Consider the following 21,297-nt stretch of genomic DNA (forward strand, 5'->3'; position numbering starts at 1 on the left):
TGCATGTTTGCTCGCTTATGGAGCTTGTATTTATTTTAACTGCGCATTCATATGCTTTCTATTGCAGAGGCGACAGAGGACGTGGCCGTGGACGCTTTGGCGCAAGGGGTGGCCCAGTTGGGGGGTACGTGTCATGAGAGACTCGTTTGTTTAAGATTCTGTCTATCACAGCCCAGATTTTATTAATTTGAAACTTTATTTCTTTTCTACATAAACAGGTTCAGACCATTTGTCCCTCACATTCCATTTGACTTTTACGTGGTAAGTGACTGTGCAATTTTCTCTCTCTCTTTTAAGGCGCTTTTGTTCTGGACTTAATTTTACAGCAGCCCTTTCTTCAGTACCTCATCTGTTGGCCATTCTGTGTGTTTGAGCCTCAACAGTATGCGTCTTGGCAGGTGTTCAATACGGGGGTGGTGGGGAGGGTGGGGTGTGAATTGCAAATGAGCCCAATCCTGTCCTCTGCTGTTGTCCAGCAGGAGCCACTGGGATTGTGATCAGGGACAGGGCCCCTCATTCATTTTTTTTTAAACACTCTCTAGCCCATGGGAGAGGTCAGTCGCTGCACCTTCCTGACTGAGGTCAGCGCAGACTAGAAATTTGGAATTCTTTACCAAGGAGAAGATTGTATTAATGCGATATTACATATTGATGGATAAAGAAAAAAGAATTATGATAATACGGTGCCTTTCATGACCTTGGGACATTCCCAAAACCAGTGAAGCACTTTAGAAGTGTAGTCACTGTTGTAGGAAATATGTTTGCCAATTTGTGCACAGCAAGCTCCCACAAACAGCAGTATGATAGGGACCAAATTATCTGCTTCAGTGTTATATTGGGATGCATATTGACCAAGACACCGGAGAGAATTTCCCTGCTCATCTTCAAATAGTACCATGGGATCTTTTACCTCCACCTGAGAGGGCCGATGCAGCCTCATTTTAAAATGTCAACCGAAGAGACAGCACCTCTGACGCTGCAGCATTCCCTCAGTGCTGAACGAGAGTATCTGCCTTGATTTTTGTCTTCACACCCCTGAGGTGTAAATCCACGACCTTTTTACTCGGGTGAGAATGCTGTGCACCTGATTCATGGCCGGCACAATAATTGTTAAAGCTCAGCACTGTCACTGGGCACCTCAGGTTGTCCCATGGCTCTGAACTGTCAGCCTCTCCCTTCTGTTGGCCAATGACGCAGTGCCCACATGACTGGTGTGAAAAGGACTTCATGCGGCCAGGCATGTAGAGTTGCCCATGGAACTTTGCGAGAGCTGGGGTTTGTGGTTTGTGATTGTGCGCGCAATCAGTGGCGGGGTGCCTTGGACCTGTTCTGTAAACTCCATGAATTCAGCATTTCCAACAACCTGGACATAACACAATCGTGCCCGAACGCCACTGCAGGAGTGTTGTGACTTCCATTTGATGCTCGGGCTCACGCGCACCATTGGGATTGAGGCTGCACTGCAGTACTGGGGAATTGCTGCTTGGCCAGACAGGCTGCCCTTCAGACGAGACATTAAACCAAGGCTTCTGTTTGAAAGGACATTAAAGAACTGATGAAACCGTAAGAAAAGGAGTAGGGAGCTACCTGGCCATCGTTCCTCTGTCATTTAACACACACAAGCAGATTAAGCAACCTCTTTTGTTATGGGATCTTGTTGGTGCATCAGTGTCATTGAATTTCGAGAGTAATTTATTTAATGGGAAGCATTTTGAAATATTTTGATGTTTTGTAAGACTTTATGTAAATGCTGGCATTTCTTTTGGTTAATGGAAAATATCTTGACACCGGTGACTCCACTTGTCAGGATGCTTTAACACTGGTGATAGCAGCTGCTTTTATACTGCAGGAAACCAGCCTTTGTCACGAGCTTGCTCCTGATGCTTCCACTACTGAATCTACCTGTCTCACTTAAAGCAGCCCTGCAGGTCCAAGAGTAACCTGGGTCTTCTGAGTTTGTCAACATTAAGGAGCAAGATTTAGTGGCTCAGATTCAGAGCCATTGATCACCTGGAATCTCAACTAAAACAGCAGAGATATAACTTCAGTCCCTTTGAGGCAGAGACAGGAGAAATTTATGATGGGAATAAGGGAGTGCTCACGATATTAAGCATACTTTGCATCGTGTTAGAAGACACACACACTAAATTCCAGAAATAGTGGGGAACCAAGATGCTAGTGAGAAATGGACATCAAGTATTAGTAAAGAAATAGTACCGGAGAAATTAATGGAACTAAAAGCTGCCAAATCCTCTAGACCTGACTGTCTGCATCTTAGGCTTTTAAATGTGTTGGCTGCAGCAACAGAGGATGCATTGGTTTTGATAACCTAGATTCTGGAACAGTAGTCGTGGATTTGGAAGATAAGAGACACAAATCGGCTATATGATAAAGGAAGGAGTAAGAATACAGAGGACTACAGGTCAGTTAGCCTGATATCATCGACTAAAATCCTAGAAATTTATGGCACAGAAGAGGCTGTTTGACCATTTGGAAAATGCTAGAATCAATTATTAGGGATGTGATAACAGCACTTAGAAATTCATAATCTGATTGGGCAGAATCAACATGGCCTTCTCAAAGGAATATTGTTTGACAAATGTGTTGAGTCCTTTGAGATTGTACATAGCAGCGTGGCTAAGGGGGAATCAATAGATACAGTGTATTTGAATTTTCAAAAAGCATTTGCTAAGGTACCACACAAGAGGTTATTGTACAAAATTAAGGCTCGTATGACTGGGGCTAATAAATTAGCATAGATTGAGGATTGGTTAGCAAACAGAAAACAGGGTAGGAATAAACAGAGCACTTACAGATTGGCAGGCTGGTACTGCAGTCACCCCAGGAATCAGTGCTCGGGCCTCATCTCTTCACAGTCTGCATCAATGATTTAGATCAGGGGACCAAATGTAATACATCCAAGTTTGCTAACAGTACAAAGCTAAGTAGAAAAGCCAAGCTGTGGGGAGGACGCAAAAGAGGCTGCAAAAGGAATATAGACAGGTTAAGAGTGAGCTAGAGCGTGGCAGGTGGAATATGAGATGAGGTGAGAGTGACTGCCCTTAACATCAAGGCAGCATTTGACCAAGTGTGGCATCAAGGAGCCCTGAGTCAATGGGAATCAAGGGGAAAATTTTCCACAGCTTGGAGCCTTACCCAGCACAAAGGAAGATGGTTGTGGTTGTTGGAGGTCAGTCATTTCAGTTGCAGGACATCACTGCAGGAGTCCCTCAGGATAGTGTCCTAGACCCAACCATCTTCAGCTGCTTCTTCAATGACCTTCCCTCCATCGTAAGGTCAGAGGTGGGGATGTTTGCTGATGATTGCACAATGTTCAGCACCATTCAAGACTCCTTAGATACTGAAGCAGTCCATGTCCAAATGCAGCAAGACCTGGACAATATCCAGGCCTGGGCTGACAAGAGGCAAGTAACATGCACACCACGCAAGTGCCAGGTAATGACCATCTCCAGCAAGAGAGAATATAACCATCACTCCTTCGCTCCTTGACATTCAATAGCATTACTGTTGCTGAATCCCCCACTATCAATATCCTGGGGGGTTACCATTGACCAGAAACTGAACTGGACCAGCCATATAAATACTGTGGCTACAAGAGCAGGTCAGAGGCTAGGAATTCTGCAGCGAGTAACTCACCACCTGACTCCCCAAAGCCTGTCCACCGTCTACAAAGCACAAGCCAGAAGTGTGATGGAATATTCCCCACTTGCCTGGATGAGTGCAGCTCCAACAACACTCAAGAAGCTTGACACCGTCCAGGACAAAACAGCCCGCTTGATTGGCACCCCATCCACAAACATTCATTCCCTTCACCACCAATGCACAGTAGCAGCGGTGTGTGTACCATCTACAAGATGCAGTGCAGGAACCTCCAAGGCTCCTTCGGCAGCACCTTCCAAACCCACAACCACTACCACCTGGAAGGACGAGGGCAGCAGATAGATGGGAAATACCACCACTTGAAAGTTCCCCTCCAAACCACTCACCATCCTGACTTGGAAATATATCGGCCGTTCCTTCACTGTCGCTGGGTCAAAATCCTGGAACTCCCTCCCTGACAGCACTGTGGGTGTACCTACACCACAGGGACTGCAGCGGTTCAAGAAGGCAGCTCACCACCACCTTCTCAAGGGGCAATTAGGGATGGGCAATAAATGCTGGCCCAGCCAGCGAGGCCCACATCCCATGAATGAATAAAAAATGTAGTGTGGAGAAATGTGAAGTTATCCACTTTGGTAGGAAAAATCAAAATGAGGGCAATTTTTTTAGATGGTGAGAAACTGGGAAATGTTGGTGTTTGGAGTGTTTCTGGGTGTCCTTGTACAGGAATCACAGAAAGTTAACATTCAGGTCCAACAAGCAATCAGGAAAAGAAATGGTGTGTTAGCCTTTATTATAAAAGGATTGGAGTAAGAGTTAAAGTCTTACTGCAATTATGCAGGGCCTTGGTGAGACCACACCTGGAATACTACGTACAGTTTTGGTCTCCTTACCTAAGGAAGGATAAACCTGTCTTGGAGGGGGTGCAATGAAAGTCACTAGACTGATTCCTGGTATAAGGGATTGTCCTATGAGGAGAGATTAAATCGACTAGACCTATATTCTCTAAAAGAATTACAGGTGATCTTATTGGGTCATAGAATTCCTATGGGACTTGACAGTATAGACGCTTGGAGGATATTTCCCCCAGCTGGACAATCTAGAACATGGGGGCCACAGTCTCCGACTAATGGGTTGAGCATTTAGGACTGAGATGAGGAGAAATTTCTTCACTGAATGAGTGGTGGATCTTCAGAACCCTCTACCCTGGAGAGCTCTGGATGCTGAGTTGATGATATATCCAAGGCACAGAGCGATAGATTTTGACATGTTAAAGAAATTGAGTGAAATGAAGATAATGCTAAGTGTAGCTGAGATAAACCATCAGCCATGATCTTATGGAATGGTGGAACAGGCTCAAAGGGCAAAATGGCCTACTTCTGATGTGTCACTGGTGTCCTGGTGAAGCCATGGGCATAAGGGAAAGGGTAGAAAATGAATAAGGATATAAAGCCTGGACTGTCAGATTCATTGATACCTTTTTGAAGGGATATTAAACCAAGGATATTTAAACAGGAGGAGAACGTTCAGCTTCTTGCACCTGTTCCTTTACTGAGTTAGATCACCTGTAGCTCATTGCCTTTAACCCACCCTTGCCACATTGTCCCTTAACACCCTTAAAGATGCCAGTCTTTAAAATTTCAACCAGCTCAGCATCCATAGCCTTTTGGGGATGGACTCCCACTGCCCTTTGTATGAATCAGCACTTCTTGATTTAACCGTAGCACTAAATTTTAAGAATCCTTGTTCTGGGTCCTGCCCCCAAAGGAAATAGCTTATTTAATTCTGTCAAATCATTTCAGCCATCCCACTGAGATCACCCCTCGACTTTCTAAACTTGGGGGACAACAAGCCATGATCTTATTGAATGGCAGAGCAGGCTTGAGTGGCAGAATGGCCTACTTCTATTTCACAGAAAATCTACAGCACAGAAGGAGACCATTTGGCCCATCGTGTCTATGCCACAAGAGAAAGCGTTCTCCAGCCTAATCCAGCTTTCTAACTTTTGGCCTGTAGCCTACTGAATGCCATGATTTCTGTGACCCGGTAGTCATAACATATCTCTAGAAGCTCTGGTATCATTGTGGTGAATCAGTGATTCACCCGTTCCAAGGCTATTTTATTTTCCTGGAGTTGTGATGCTTAGAACTGTACTGCAGATAAGACCTAACCGAAGCTCTGTATGACTGAATCGCAGCTTCTTTCCCTTTGAGTTCCAGCTCCCTGAGGTAAAGGCTGCATTCCAGTTAACCTTGTGATTACATTTTGTATCTGTCTGTCTACCTGACCTAGTTTGTCACCATTAATAAGATGTTCCAATTTATTCTTGGACCTAAAGTTTGGCTGAGCCCACACTGAACTCCCATCTGCCACCATTTTGCTCACTTGCTTAACCTGTCCTTTTGTAACTTGCTGCTCCCAGCTGCACAATTTACTTTGCCTCCTAACTTGATACCTTCTGCAAGTTTGTATATACACCCTTCGGTTCCTTTTATCCAAGTATTGATGCATACGGTGAAAAACTTTTCCCCCGTTACCGTTTTAAGATGTTAAATCTAACGTGATGTTCTTTCCCCTTGTACCACTGGTTTCTTTGTTCTCATTCTCCACTTAAAAACAGACAGACTTTTATTTTTAACAAGTCTGCCATTTCCAAGATATCCACTATAGTCTCACCTGCATCTGCTCTTTAATGGGCCTGCATTTGGCCCCCTCCCCCCACCAACAACCACACTATCTCTCTTCCAATCTCACCTGAGAGAAAGTGAAGCACGTTACTGCCTCTAAAACCCTTACGCAACGGGTACTCATCTCGTCCCTTTTTTCAATGTACCAGTTGACCCCGTGCCAGCCAATTTCTCTGGAAGTCTGCCGCATCCATTGTCCTGTGTGTAGGAGTTCCTTTTAACTTTTAACCGTGTTCAGGATTGTTAATGTCGCACAGTGTAGTTTCTGTATTGATTAAGAACTCGTACTAGTTCCAAATCAAATGAGAGCAAAATGCTTACTTGCCTTTATGCCCCCAAGTTTTTTGTTTTTCCAAATGGATGTGTTGTGTTTTTCCCCTCCACCTCACAGTGCGAGATGGCCTTTCCCCGGGTGAAACCTGCTCCTGATGAAACTACTCTGAGTGAGGCCTTATTAAAACGGAACCAGGATCTGTCCCCAACTCCATCGGAACAGGTAAGAGTGGGGGTGTGTGGGCATGTTGATGGACACCTCTTAAAAGCACGCATTTGAATTGGCTTTTCAAAGCTCAGTTTCCACCAACTACACAATTCTTTGGGGAAATGGTTTAAGCGTGAGGTGATGTCTCTACGCAAAATTTGAGGAATTTCAGCACCCCAGCCCAGATTATACTTGCTCTTGGAGACATTGAGTCATTAGCCAGGTACACACCCACTGGCTGCAGCTGTACTGCATCCATGTGCCTAATCAGTGTGCTGGTAGACCATTCAGCTGTGGGTGGCCTCACAGCTGATGTAACTCTGATTCCACCCTCACCCGCTTGGGCGTTTTACAACCAGAATCAAGTGGTAACCCTCGATAGTTTCTCGTCTGCCGCTGACTGCATAACCTGGCTGATTCAGCGTGAATCAGGAAACCAACCTTCTGATTCCTGGGGAAGGTAACGTAGATCCTCTTCTCCTCCTTGTCTGGAGGTGCCCTCCTCTACCTATCACGATCTAGTTTGGGACCCCGCACCGAGCTGTTGATCCCTGGTCTACCATGTTGCCACATTGCACTGGACCAATGACTGTCTTAAATCTGCTGTTTATGTCAGCACCTTACACTTCATTATGAATTCCTGGGGTAGGAAATGTCTCTTGTCAGCATGCTTTTCAAGTTAATCAGCCTGACTGATTACATCCAGGATTCGGGTAAATTGCTAACAGGTGGCACGTTATTGGTGTTTTAAGGGCCCATGCAGTTGGTAGTGTGTTTCCCAGGAGTGGGCTGGCTGCAAACTGGCTTCCTGGTTCTTCTGAAGTTGTTCCCCCTGCCCCGCACTGCGATTAATGGAGCAGCCTGGGGCTTGAGAGCTTCCTTGCTGTCTGCAATGTTACTGGTGTGGCCAGGAGGCAGGAAGTTTGGCTATCGAAGCTAATTTTATACAAACGCTTGAAATAAATCTGTGCTGTAGTAACTCTGTTAATAGAGATGTTGCTGTTTCCTAGGCCTCAATACTGTCCTTAGTTACCAAGATTAACAATGTGATCGACAATCTGATTGTGGCTCCAGGCAACTTTGAAGTGGTAAGTTGAACAACCGATATCTCTCCTAATTTTTGACTTCAGAGTCCTCCGGGACAAGAACTTGTATTTATATAGCACCTTCACAGGATCATATAAAGCAAAATATGACACCATGTCACATAAGGAGATATTAGGCCAGTTGACCCAAAAGCTTGGTCAAAGGGGTATGTTTATAGCATGGCTTAAAGAAGGAAAGAGCCAGAAAGGTGTAAGGACGGAGCTCCAGAGCTTTGAGTCTGTTCAAAATGAAATAAAAACCATTGTTAACTGAAAGAGAGGAGTCATTCTCATTTGATGCTTTAGATAGCCTTTTGCAGACATGGACTGCAAATACCTACTGATCTCTTGCTCCTTTTTCCATTTCACCCTTTCTTTGCCAGTCAAGGGATGGGGAGTTGACTGTGAATCCATATTTCCTGCTCATTTTCCCATTCGCACGAGCTGGTGATTTTTCTTTTCCATGTTTGGTAGCTTATGAGTTATTATATAACGCTCTCCAGCGGCACCAGTCCAATTGTTTGCACCCTGTCAAAGCCCTCCCCTCCCCAGAGTGATCCGCAGCCACCTGCCAAATTTCAACGCTGTCCATGCTGAGTGTCATCTAGCTGTGTGCTCTGTTAGCACATGGGTGAACGATGTGTCTTGTCCCTAAACCTTTGTGTTCTCTTGTGGCGTCAGCTGGGCTGGGGATGAAGGTAGATTACTGTTGATGACTATTTTTTGTTGTTATGACTGGTTCAACTCCTCTCTGTCCTGCTCTCTTCCTAGGCTCCTTCTAGGACTGTTACGATTGCAGCTCCATACCTGTACACTCGGTGTGACCAGGTCATTTTTCTCTGTTGGGACCTCTGTGGTAGCTTAGTTTCTTTGGTATCGCCACTGTACACCTACTGCATTGGTGAGATTTTCTTTAAGTTGCCCCATTAAGATTCCTCGTTTTTTAACCTGGAGCTCCCCTGGTAAAACTGTCTCCTGGGTTGGACTGGCAGGCGAGGATACTGCAACTGGGGGGAACACCCCCTATAAAGTGCAAAGTTTGTGGGCTGTTGGCGAGGGTAATTTTGATCTTAAGGCTCTCCGCTGTTATATAGGCTGCTGAAATTCACTTGTCAGGACTCGTATCCAAGAATGACATTGCCCCCGTGGAATTCTAACCTGATATAGAGCTCAATACCAGTAGTGGAGGAGTTAGGGATTAGCTGTGTTGTGCCCATGTTTTTGCCATGGCCAAATGTTAAATTTATTTTGTCATCTTATTTTCCTTCCCAAAAGCAAATTGAGGAAGTGCGTCAGGTCGGCTCATACAAGAAGGGAACCATGATGACCGGGCATAATGTCGCTGACCTTGTTGTCATCCTAAAGATCTTGCCGACCTGTGAGTATTGTAAACAAATCAAGGGAGGGTCTCATTCACAGTTCTCTTGCAGGGGATTAAATACATAACTGCTGCAAATTAAAACACGCTGTCCAAGCTTTTCATCTTGGACTCATCAGGACAGACGCAAGAATGCCAAATTTCAAAGGGAGCAACAATTTATACCGCGTGAGAAAAGGGGTGTTGATTGTTTGGCAAGTCGGCTCTGACTGGCCAAGATGTTGCCATGGCAAATCCACCAGAGGGCTATTGTCTCCGATGGTTTTGTTTATTCAAATAAAGGTGAAATGTCTGGACCTATTCCTTGTTCCCTGTGAAATTTGACAATCTTGTGCCTGTCCTGATGAGTGTAAGGTGAAAAGCTTTGACAGCATGTCTTTTTTTTTCTCAGCAATACTCGAGCTCAGTACTACCAAAACGACCATAAATATGTAACACTTAATTCAAACCTTCAGAACCCTTATCAGGATTATGCCAACAAAGCATTGGGTTTAATTCTTTCCTATACTCGTATGCCATTGTTGTATCTCTTGACCCAGAAAGCTCATGAATTTCCATGAAAATCTGGTGTGATTTGTTTCCTGACATGATTCTGTCACCCAACCCTTGGGTTTGGTTCTAACAACGTGTTAATTGTGCTCTACTGGCTGAAGGGAGTGTGAATGCTATTTGGACACTCAGCTTATGTGGAAACGCAGTGTTTTAGAAAATGGCAAGGTCCCAGTGTTTAACAGCAAATCCTTAGTACATTGTTACCCTATTCACCATGCAGGGATGTTATCTCAGCCCGTCAGGGATGAGGGGGAAGTTTTTGAGGTCCATCTGCCTGTCACATTAAGTCTCTCCTGTTGCGGCATCTAATTGTATTCAAAATAATCCCTGTGTTTTATTCACCGTGACCTTGGCTTGCAGTTTATTGCAAAAGTTAATTGCTCTTTGGACAAATTTCCCCATCTGATCTGTTGTAAATTCACTTTCTCTTCCTGCCCTCTGGTTTTATTCTTAATCCCCAATTACCATATCTATCTATCTATGACACACAGTATTTCACTTACCTCATAATTCTCCCAGCCAATTTCTTCCAATATTGTAAACCATGAGCTCCAATAATCCTCCCTCCTGGCTCATTCATTCACACTCGGGGATCAGTCTTGTTGCTCTTCATTGCTCCTTCGAGCGTAACCATATCTTCCATCTAAGACTAGATGCTCAAGAGAAAGTACTGGAAATACGCTGCAAATTCGTTAGCATTTGAGAAAATAAATCATGCTGATGTTCCTGGGCTTGGACCTAAAGTCAGGTGTGCTTTGCCGATTCTGATGAAGGTTCTGCAACTGAAATGAGTTTCATTTTCCATGCCATTGTTCAGTGTGTAACCTCTGCTCCAAACGTCACCCTTGGGTAAAATCTAATTGTGTGTTTTCTTTCCCTTACCCTCAGTGGAAGCTGTTGCTGCTCTGGGTAACAAGGTGGTGGAAACCCTCCGAGCCCAGGAACCCTCTGAAAGTGAGTGTTGCTGAACTCTCCAGCCTTTGTTTTGCCATTTGCAAGTTTTCCTTTCTGTATTTGATCTTCGAGCTGTGATTGGGAATCCTGATGAACTTTATCTGTCATGAGGGGTATCACACGTTGTAGCCAAGGCATGATAGAAACCAGTGGATCTCCTGTGGCTTTGCCCTCAAAGTCAGGGTTAAAAAAAAAAATTCCCCCAGAGTTTGAGAATCATGCTGTTGGTGTAGTTATCGTGTCTGCAGTTTAAGGGGCTCCTGACTTGTACAATAATACACAGCGGCAATGCTGAATAAGTGTCCATTATTTACATAGCAAGTTGAATATATAATAGGTGAATTTATTAAAATGCCTTCAGCAGGGACCAGGCTGTTGGGACTGGCTGTTAAAGCCTAGTGAGAAACAGTCCTTTGAACCCAGACACATGAAAGTGTCTTTACTGCCAGCATTAAAGGTCCTACAAGAATGAGTTTGGAGCTGTCACAACTGACCTCGTACAGGCGTCATCTTCGGAACAAGCTGTGCTCTGTCTAGGATGGGCGTGGTGGGTAATTGCCAAACTTGTTCTGAGAGGCTGTAAGCATGGTTGCTGTGGGTAATGTTTTCACACTGCTGAGGGTGGTTATACGAGGTTGCAGCTAATTCTCCTTTTCCCTTGTGTTTGACCCCTTGTCGCTCAGCTTTGGTGAGGTCAGGAGCTCAGTGGGAGGTCCGTGGGAACCTGTGCTGCCACCCAGAGCACTATTAGGAACAGATATTTGTAATAAGTACACTGCTGAAGTTCCTCCAATGGCCTGGTATAAATTGGCACCATTGGAAATACAATTAACCTTGATGCTGCTGGCTGGGAGGAGGAGAATTCAGCCAGGGGCCCCGCTGCTGATCAGTGTTTGATAACCTTCGACCAGAATAAGCTGAATTGTGGACTTTGGGTGAAGATCTCCAAACTTGACCGGCCTGCCCAGCACTCAGTGCCTGACCATGTATCCGAAGGATAGATAGTTAAGAATAAGGTGCTGGAGGGACCTTAGCATCTCTGCAGCCTGTTTTCCAAGTCTGAAGGAGGGATTGACGGGGAGGTGGTGCTGCTTGGCTTTATATTTGAGCTCTATCAAACCCTAAAGCGCTCCAGGCAGGGAGGATGCATGCTCAGGGAGAGTGTTTTATGTGAAGTGCTACCAAAGGCTGGTGTTTTAATACATCAGAACTAACTGTTCTTCATTTGTTTCCAGTTCTTACTATGATCACCAACGAGACCGGCTTTGAGATCAGCTCACCTGATGCCACTGTCAAAATTCTCATCACCACTGTCCCGCCCAACCTACGCAAGCTTGATCCAGAGCTCCATTGTAAGTATCATTACTTTATCTGAACTTTTTCAGAACTTCAGCATGCTTTTCACCTTGTACAATACTGCACACTTCCCAAAATTTCAACACAGTGCTTCACATTTCCCAAGTGAATCCTGAAACAACTTGGCTGCCTACTAGGGTGGGTGGGACCTAATCGTCCAGGGCAATCGCATCCAATCCATTTCTGTTCTTGTGAAGAATACTGATCAGGATATAGGGAGAGTTCACCGCTCTTCTTTGAAAAAGCATCGTGGGATCTTTTACTGAGAGGATAGACAGGCCCTCGGTTTAGCATCTCATCCGCAAGCCTGCACCTTGGACACAGCAGCATTCCCCTCAGTACTGCGACGGGAATTTCAGCCTGCCTTTTGTACTCATTGTGCAATTGTGGGACTTGAACCCACCACCTCCTGACTGCGAAGCAAGCATGCCAACGCTTGGGACTTGGTCTGCTGGAGTACAGTCCATTGTATGATGTTGGAACTTTGACAGTTCGTTGATGTTTTCTGCTACTCGTCAACTCTAAATATTTCAGTTTACAGTCTACAGTCTAATTACATTGGCCCTCCCTGCAAGTTCCATACCTGGAGCTTGGTGCATTTATGCCTCTGTGACCAAGCTGCCCCCATTAGTTTGCTCGTAACATGATCGATAGTGACCTTAGCATTGGTTTGTCATCTGTGAAAATCAGCAAATGTTAAATTAACGGAATCGTGGTAGGGTGTGAATTTCAGATAACTGTATCCTAGACGGAGTGCCATTAGCTTAAAAACCTGCGGGGAGGTAGATTCCGATGCCGTGCTCGTCCATTATTCACAGGTGTGCACTCCAGCAGGGAGTCACTGTATTCACAGGTGTGCACTCCAGCAGGGAGTCACTGTATTCACAGGTGTGCACTCCAGCAGGGAGTCACTGTATTCACAGGTGTGCACTCCAGCAGGGAGTCACTGTATTCACAGGTGTGCACTCCAGCAGGGAGTCACTGTATTCACAGGTGTGCACTCCAGCAGGGAGTCACTGTATTCACAGGTGTGCACTCCAGCAGGGAGTCACTGTATTCACAGGTGTGCACTCCAGCAGGGAGTCACTGTATTCACAGGTGTGCACTCCAGCAGGGAGTCACTGTATTCACAGGTGTGCACTCCAGCAGGGAGTCACTGTATTCACAGGTGTGCACTCCAGCAGGGAGTCACTGTATTCACAGGTGTGCACTCCAGCAGGGAGTCACTGTATTCACAGGCGTGCACTCCAGCAGGGAGTCACTGTATTCAGGCGTGCACTCCAGCAGGGAGTCACTGGATAACAGCCGAGCAGGAGCCACTACTGATTTTCACCCTTCCCAACACAAGATTGCAGCCAGTAGTTCCCATACAGGCAAGAATCAAATCTAGGACCTACTGATCTTACATTTAAAGCCCATTTTGTTTTATTAAAAATCGTCAGAGCCATAACTGAACTTTGAAATGGGGACAATATGCATGACAACATCATATGGTAGAAATTGCAGGGCAGAATGGAGTGGGTTAGCTCATCAGGTCTGTCCTGGTGCAGGCTGTTCAACCTGGCATTTGCTACATCAATCCCATGCTTTCAAATACTGACACAGTTCACTTTTGACAAAGCTAATGATATTATTATTATTTGTTAAATCAAAAGACAATGCATTAACACTGGGATGGAGAAAACTTGATTCTCTTTCTCTTTCTCAGTTGCCTGTACTGCTAATACCATTCCTTTCCTTTCCAGTGGACATCAAAGTCCTGCAGAGTGCTTTGGCAGCAATTCGTCATGCTCGTTGGTTTGAGGAGAACTCCTCTCAGTCCACGTAAGTCAGCATGTTTTACACCGCAAGGGAACGCCTGTCCTATGAAGGTTGTGCTAACTGCCACATCCAGTTGCCAAAGGTGGTGGACAATTAAGCAACTCACGGGGGGAGGAGGCTCCACAAATATCCTCATCCTCAATGATGGGGGTGCCCAACACATCGGTGCAAAAGATTGAGGCTTGAAGCATTTGTGACAGACTTAGCCAGAAGTGCCGAGTGGATGATCCATCTCGGCCTCCGGAGGTCCCCAGCATCACAGACGCCAGTCGTCAGCCAATTTGATTCACTCCACGCGATATCAAGAAACGGCTGAAGGCACTGACTACTGCAAAGTCTATGGGCCCTGAAAATATTCCAGCAATAGTACTGAAGGCTTGTGCTTCAGAACTTGCTGCATCCCTAGCCAAGCTATTCTAGTACAGCTACAACACTGGCATCTACCCAGCAATGTGGAAAATTGTCTGGGTATGTCCTGTACACAAAAAGCAGGTCAAATCCAACCCGGCCAATTACTGCCCCATCTGTCTACCTCGATCATCAGTAAAGTAATGGAAGGGGTCATCAACAGTGCTATCAAGTGGCACTTGCTTAGCAATAACTTGCTTACTGATGCTGAGTTTGGGTTCCGCCAGGGCCACTCAGCTCCTGACCTCATTACAGCCTTGGTTCAAACATGGACACAAGAGCTGAACCCCCGAGGTGAGGTGAGAGTGACTGCCCTTGACATTAAGGCAGCATTTGACCGGAGTGTGGCATCAAGGAGCCCAAGCAAAACTGGAGTCGATGGGAATCAGGGGGGGTGGGGGAAATTATCTGCTGATTGGAGTCCTACCTAGCACAAAGAAAAATGGTTGTGGTTGTTGGAGGTTAGTCATCTCAGTCCCAGGACATGATTGCAGGAGTTCCTCAGGGTAGTGTCCTCGGCCCAACCACCTTCAGCTGCTTCATCAATGACCTTCCTACCATCATAAAGTCAGAAGTGGGGATGTTCGCTGATGATTGCACAATGTTCACCATTTGCAATTCCTCGGATACTGAAGCAGTCCATGTTCAAATGCAACAAGACCTGGACAATATCCAGGCTTGGGCTGACAAGTGGCAAGTAACATTCGCACCACACAAATGCCAGGCAATGGCCATCTCCAACAAGAGAGAATCTAACCATCGCTCCTTGATGTTCAATGGCATTACCATCACTGAATCTCCCATTATCAACATCCTGGGAGTTACCATTGAGCAGAACCTGAACTGGACTAGCCATATAAATCCTTGGCTACAAGAGCAGATCAGAGGCTAGGAATCCTGCAGCGAGTAACTCACCTCCTGACTCCCCAAAGCCTGTCCACCATCTACAAGGCACAAGTCAGGAGTGTGATGGAATACTCCCCACTTGCCTGGATGAGTGCAGCTCCAACAACACTCAAGAAGCTCAACACGATCCAGGTCAAAGTAGCCCTCTGGCACCCCATCCACAAACACTCACTCCCTCCACTGCAACGCACAGTAGCAGCAGTGTGTGTACCATCTACAAGATGCACTGCAGGAACTCACCAAGGCTCCTTAGACAGCACCTTCCAATTAAGGATAGGTAATAAATGCTGGCCTAGCCAGTGACACGCACATCCCATGAATGAATTTTAAAAAAAGCTTAACCCACTATTCTACACTCCCCAGTCTTTAAAACTGCAGTGGTGCTAATGTTTGTGAGTTTGTCCAACCCTCTGAAATATACAGGCCTTGAAAACAGCAAGCTTAGTGTTATCTAGCCACTGCTATAATATTTGCCCTGTTTTCTTCTTTTGAATGCTCAAGCCATTGAGGAGAAAATGTTAGTGGCACAGAATGGAACCTATTCCATTTCATGCACCCAATATCAGTATCAAGTGTTCGCAAGAGAGGTAAACATTGGCTAAGTTAAACTTCCCTACACTGTCCCATCAAACTTTTGCAGAGCAGCTACAGTGTGGTAGATGCAGATTAAAGTTCCTTACATCACTCCCTCGCAGGTTAGAAACAGAGTAAAGCTCCCTCTTCACTGTCCCCATCAAACACTCCCAGGACAGGTACAGCACGGGGTTAGATACAGAGTAAAGCTCCCTCTTTACTGTCCCCGTCAAACACTCCCAGGACAGGTACAGCACGGGGTTAGATACAGAGTAAAGCTCCCTCTACACTGTCCCCATCAAACACTCCCAGGACAGGTACAGCACGGGGTTAGATACAGAGTAAAGCTCCCTCTACACTGTCCCCATCAAACACTCCCAGGACAGGTACAGCACGGGGTTAGATACAAGTTCTTCTCCCCATTGCGTACTTGAATAGCCACTGCTATATTGCCAGCTTTTCTTATTTTCCCCCAGTTGTCAGTTGTAACTCCCCAGCTTCTGCCCTGCGTACCACTGGGTCGTGCTGCCTGGAGCAGGAGTGCAGCTTTGATGGCGGGGCAGTACATTCTTATAGGAATGGCCGCAGTGAATGCAGGAAACTGTGAATGAGTGTTTGATGTTTTGATTCGCTGTTTCTTGTTATTATAAGTTCCTGCTGAACCTTGAGAGCCCGCCTATTTGGCAAACATCGTCAGTAGCAGCTGACCTCTGTCATTGTATCATGAGATGTTTTTTCAGTAGCAGTAGATGATATTGGGAGCAGTGAAGTGTTAAACTCAATGGGTTTGCGCTTAAATCTAAAAACCAGTGAAGAGCAATTATCACTTGAGAGGGAAGATGTAATTCAATTCCAGATTTATGAAAGCACTCCTTAGATGAATAATGTTTACGTTCAGTTGCAGTGATTTTTCACAGCTCATTTGTACATGAAATAAACCATGGACATCCAAGCTGTGGCCTGTGGGCTGGCTATACCTGGGCTTGGGTCCATGAATCGAATGCAACACAGCTCTTCTTATTTTGCTCAAGTTGTTCACAGGTTTATCCTGTTTTATTTTCCCACCACTGTTCCATCATTTGATGAGTAAATCTTAAATCGGAAAGCAGGATTACAATAGTTTGAGATGTGTAAAGGTTAATGGGAGTATTTGAACTTTAAACAATGGGGCCCCCGAGCTCCATGATACGCAATTAAATCGCTCTCAAAGGCAAAGGGCTTGGACGCTGCTTGAATAACCACTTTCGTATTTTCCCAGAGTTAAAGTGCTTATACGGCTGATGAAGGATTTGAGGTGTCGCTTCCCTGGATTCGAGCCTTTGACACCTTGGATCATCGACCTTCTGGTACGTGTACGATAACAGCGGCTCCAGTCACACGCACATGTCTGGCTGTTGACAGTTCAGTGAGTTAATCCAGTGGGGCACTGAGCCAGACAAACTGGGGTGATTGCAATTTAATTCTGTGCCTGCTCTGTGCTGAGTTATCTGATCGCAGCCAATCTAGGGCTACAGTTGGCCTCGATGCCCTTGGGTTAGGAAGGCGGAAATTGGCCAGCACTCCTCCCCTTGATTGCCTTCCAGTGAACCCTGCTGAAGATGCTGTGTGCGCGCTGGATGAGGGTAAGGCCTGGCTTGATGAATAGCCTGTCAGCACCTCATTGTTTAGGCCCACATGGTGAGCCCTCAGAGAGGGGAGGGGACCAGGAAAGTGGGCGGAGAGAATATTGATTTGTCTTTTTTATATAAATAGCCACAATATTTTATTTCTAAAATGCGGTAATAAGATGACATGAAGTCTCTGCTCGTTCACCTATTCTGTTGTACCTGCCTCCATAGAAACACCGTCTAACTCTCAGCAGTCTTTCCAAAAATAACCTGTCAGTACACTGGTGAAATAATGATCTTCTTCTGCAACATTTCACACAAATGGTTTTGTTGGGGCTTTTGTTTTCCTGGTGCGTTGTAGGAGTGGAGAGTCATGCAGTGCGTGGGAGAGGTTTCCAAATGGGAGGAGAAGCAAAAATGTTTTGTTTAAGGTTTATAGGTAGGGGAATGAGAAGTAAAATGGATTTCTTTCTCTTCCTCGCCCCCCACCCAATCCCTTATGGGAGGTGCTGCATTGAGTCAGTACACTCCCATTGGTGGCTGTCAGCTCCCTGTACCTTCCCCAAACATCCACAGCTTCCACCCACTTCCGACATTAGCTGGTGCACATATTCAAGCAGATTTGTTGGATCGTTTTCAGAAGGAATTCTGGCCGATTCTATTTATTTAAAAAAATAAATGGAAGGGAAGCTCCCTCCCTGGCACTGGGCCTCTCAGGACTTTTGTACAAACCAGGGAACTCGGCACACTGCACTTCATTCAGCCTGCCGACTTTATGCTCTCTAACTGGAGCTGTCCACTCTAATCCACTTGCCTCTCCCTTATTCCATTTGTATACTTTTCAAATAGCTATCCCATTCTCGTTTAATTGATGTTGCAGCCTCTTGCCTCAATAGCCATTTGTGCTATATAACCTGCTGGGGAAAGAATACTTAACAATTTTCCCTTCATTCTCCTGATGATGGTTCTGAATCCATCTCTCTTTAAAAGCAATTTGCAATCTTTAATTATTTACACCCTTTGATTATTTACAAGATTTCATTACTTTGAAAACTTTCACTAGATTCCTCCTCCTCCTCTATTGTATATTCCAGTGAAAAACCTCCTGCAATACCATAACCCCATTCCTGGTACCATTCTAATGAATCTATGCTGTACCTCTCACTATAATGCCCAAGTGTTCATGTAGTGGCACAAATATTGCTGTAAAGAGAGACATGTTGTTGAAGCTTTTCATTGTGCTTTCGTCAGGACCATTGCAAGACTACCAAATTTGATTTGGTATCACAACAGGCTTCCGTAACGTGTCTGTCTTCAGCAATACTCACAAGCTCTGTACTGCCAAGCGACTGTAGCATACATTCTTTGGCCGAGCTAATGTCTGTACAAGTTCATTGTCACCCCCTTGCTAATGCATTCAACCTAAAAAAATGCAGATTACAATTTGTCTTTCTAAGACTTTTTTAACTGTTATCCATATTTAAAGTTTTCTATATCTGCACCCCTGCACCTTTGTAGTTAGACTGTACTAACTGGTAAACCCTCTCCCCCAAAGTGCGTTATTAAACATCTCTCTCTCGTTGAATTGTTTTCAATACATTTTTTTAGCTTTGTTTTTATAATGCTGCTGTGGAACGAATGCCTTGGGATGTTTCGTTAAGTTGAAGTTGCTATATAAATATTAGTTGTTGTTAAACTGCGTTATCCATCCATCAGTACGATGGCATAATTCCAATTTCTTAAATATTTTGGAACTGCATTGTCACTCTATTTACTTCCCCAACCTCCTTTGGTATTCTGGGACTCTGTTCTTTATCCTGTTTACTTTTGTGACTCAGTTCCATGTTGTGCGTTGCATTTACAAACTGATGTGAGGAGTAGCTGTGTTATAAAGGGCTTGGCACTTTGATCGCTTGTTATTTGCGCTCACAATTTTCTCCGTGTGAACATGTGTTATATCAAGTACACAGTATAAAAGCAGGCCATTCAGCCCAACAGGTCTTTCCCAGTGTGTATGCTCCACATTAACTTCCTCCAAATTTGCCTATCCTTCTGTTACTTTCTCCCGCATGTGTTTATTCAGCTTGCCCTGAAATGCATCTACAGTCCACTATTTATCTCAGCCACTCCCTGTGGCACTGAGTTCCACATTCTCACCATTCTTTGGATAAAGAAGTTTCTCTTGAATTCCCTATTAGATTTATTAGTCATTGTCTAAAGCTGATGGCCTCCCCTGTCAAGTGGTGACATTTTCTCCACTTCTGCCCTATCAAACCCTTGTTTGGTCAGTGTTTCCCTGTAGGGCTGGAGAGCCATGTTGTGGCATCCTTGGGGCTTGAGAGGGAGCAGAGGCTAGCTGTCCATCCCCTTGTGCTGAAAGAGAAGTGAGAAAGGTTTGTTACGAGAAATATTGTTGAGTATTTCACCTGGAATTAACTCTCCCCTTGAATTGTCGTGCAGGGCCACTCCGCTGTAATGAACAACCCATCCAGACAGCCGCTGGCACTCAATGTTGGCTTCAGGTATGTACAGGGATTGTGGGGGCAAGGGCGCGGTGATAATCCCCGTGTGTACGGAGTCCTGTGCAACGAATGATGCTGGAATAAAATTCTTGGAAACGCATGGGGTAAAATACTTGGTGAAAGGTGGCGGGGGCGCTGAAGGAGTGAAGTTGGTGAGGATGGTGGTAGAGATTGTGGCTGAATAATTTGGAGGGGGAATGAGATCTGGAGGGCACTGGCTAAAATTGGTCAGAATCTGACGGGTCTGTAGGAGCTTACTGCTTGAGACAGGATTATCTCGGTGTGGGGAAAAACTTGGGCAAGTACTTGACGCTTGGGTTTGTTTACAGACGTTGCCTACAGCTCCTTGCAGCGGGCTTGTTCCTGCCTGGATCAGTCGGAATTACAGATCCCTGTGAAAGTGGAAACTTCCGAGTGCATACTGTGATGACGCTTGAGCAGCAGGTAAGGATCTCCTTTTGACCTGAGGGGACTGACTCCGGGGTGTATATTTCCCAGCTTATGGGCCAGTTAAATTTCGAAGTGACCCGTAGCCTGGTGGATTGGAGTTGGGCCGGTGTTCCACATGGCTGAACATTCTGCTGACACTCGCGTGTCAGGATCACCGGTGAAAATTAGCTTTCGAACGATGCACCGCCTGCAGCACCATGTCCCAGCCAGGGCTCAATGTCCCCAAAGAGTCGATCAGCGGTGAGAAAGGTGTAAAAAGGCCACGGCGACATTACACGGCCTTCACACTCCAGAGAGGGAACTGTCTCCAGCAAGCCTGCCAAGATCATACATTCTTCAAAAAGAAACAAAGTCCATTAGGCCCAACACTTATAAATATGCTTCTTCTAACTGTTTCTGACTTGTGTGTGGGAGAAATCTCCTCCTCCCTACCCTGCCCCACCCCAATAGAAACTTACAGCACGGAACCTGTGGGTGCACCTGCACCACGTGGACGGCAGAAGGCAACTCGCCGCCACCTTCATAAGGGCAACTAGGGATCGGCAATAAATGCTGGCCCTGCCAGCCAAGCCCTCATCCCCCACATGACTTTTAAAAAAGGCCTGTTGTGCCTATGCATCTTGCTGTGCCCCCCCATGCCCCAACTTTTTGTACATTACCTTGCAAGTTCCTCATCCTCAAATATCTGTCCAGTTCCCTTTTTAAAATTATTTATGGAATCAACCTCCATTTTCAGATCGCATGTTCCAGATCCTGACAACAGTCTCCTCATTTCCTCTTTAACCTCTTGCCAACAATTCTAAATCTGTGTCCTCTGGTTATTGACCCACTTGGTGAAGAGAATAGTTCTTTTTCTTATCTGCTCTATCGAAACCTCTTATCAACTTACCTACCAC

General features: G+C 45.4%; 1 protein-coding gene across 1 annotated transcript in view; it reads left to right on the forward strand.

The window, feature by feature from the left end:
- The window catches only part of ilf2 (interleukin enhancer binding factor 2), a 25,996-nt gene continuing 4,699 nt past the window's right edge, over positions 1 to 21,297 (forward strand). Inside the window, exons 1-11 of the mRNA XM_078534155.1 lie at positions 1 to 124; positions 219 to 261; positions 6,700 to 6,804; positions 7,800 to 7,877; positions 9,150 to 9,252; positions 10,693 to 10,758; positions 11,994 to 12,110; positions 13,860 to 13,938; positions 17,081 to 17,168; positions 19,890 to 19,951; positions 20,281 to 20,395. Coding sequence (XP_078390281.1) covers positions 18 to 124; positions 219 to 261; positions 6,700 to 6,804; positions 7,800 to 7,877; positions 9,150 to 9,252; positions 10,693 to 10,758; positions 11,994 to 12,110; positions 13,860 to 13,938; positions 17,081 to 17,168; positions 19,890 to 19,951; positions 20,281 to 20,395 — 963 coding nt within the window. The 5' untranslated portion in view covers positions 1 to 17. The remainder of the gene's footprint in view (positions 125 to 218; positions 262 to 6,699; positions 6,805 to 7,799; positions 7,878 to 9,149; positions 9,253 to 10,692; positions 10,759 to 11,993; positions 12,111 to 13,859; positions 13,939 to 17,080; positions 17,169 to 19,889; positions 19,952 to 20,280; positions 20,396 to 21,297) is intronic.

Source organism: Cetorhinus maximus, chromosome 36 (genome assembly GCF_964194155.1).
Source record: "Cetorhinus maximus chromosome 36, sCetMax3.hap1.1, whole genome shotgun sequence".
NCBI lineage: Eukaryota > Metazoa > Chordata > Chondrichthyes > Lamniformes > Cetorhinidae > Cetorhinus > Cetorhinus maximus.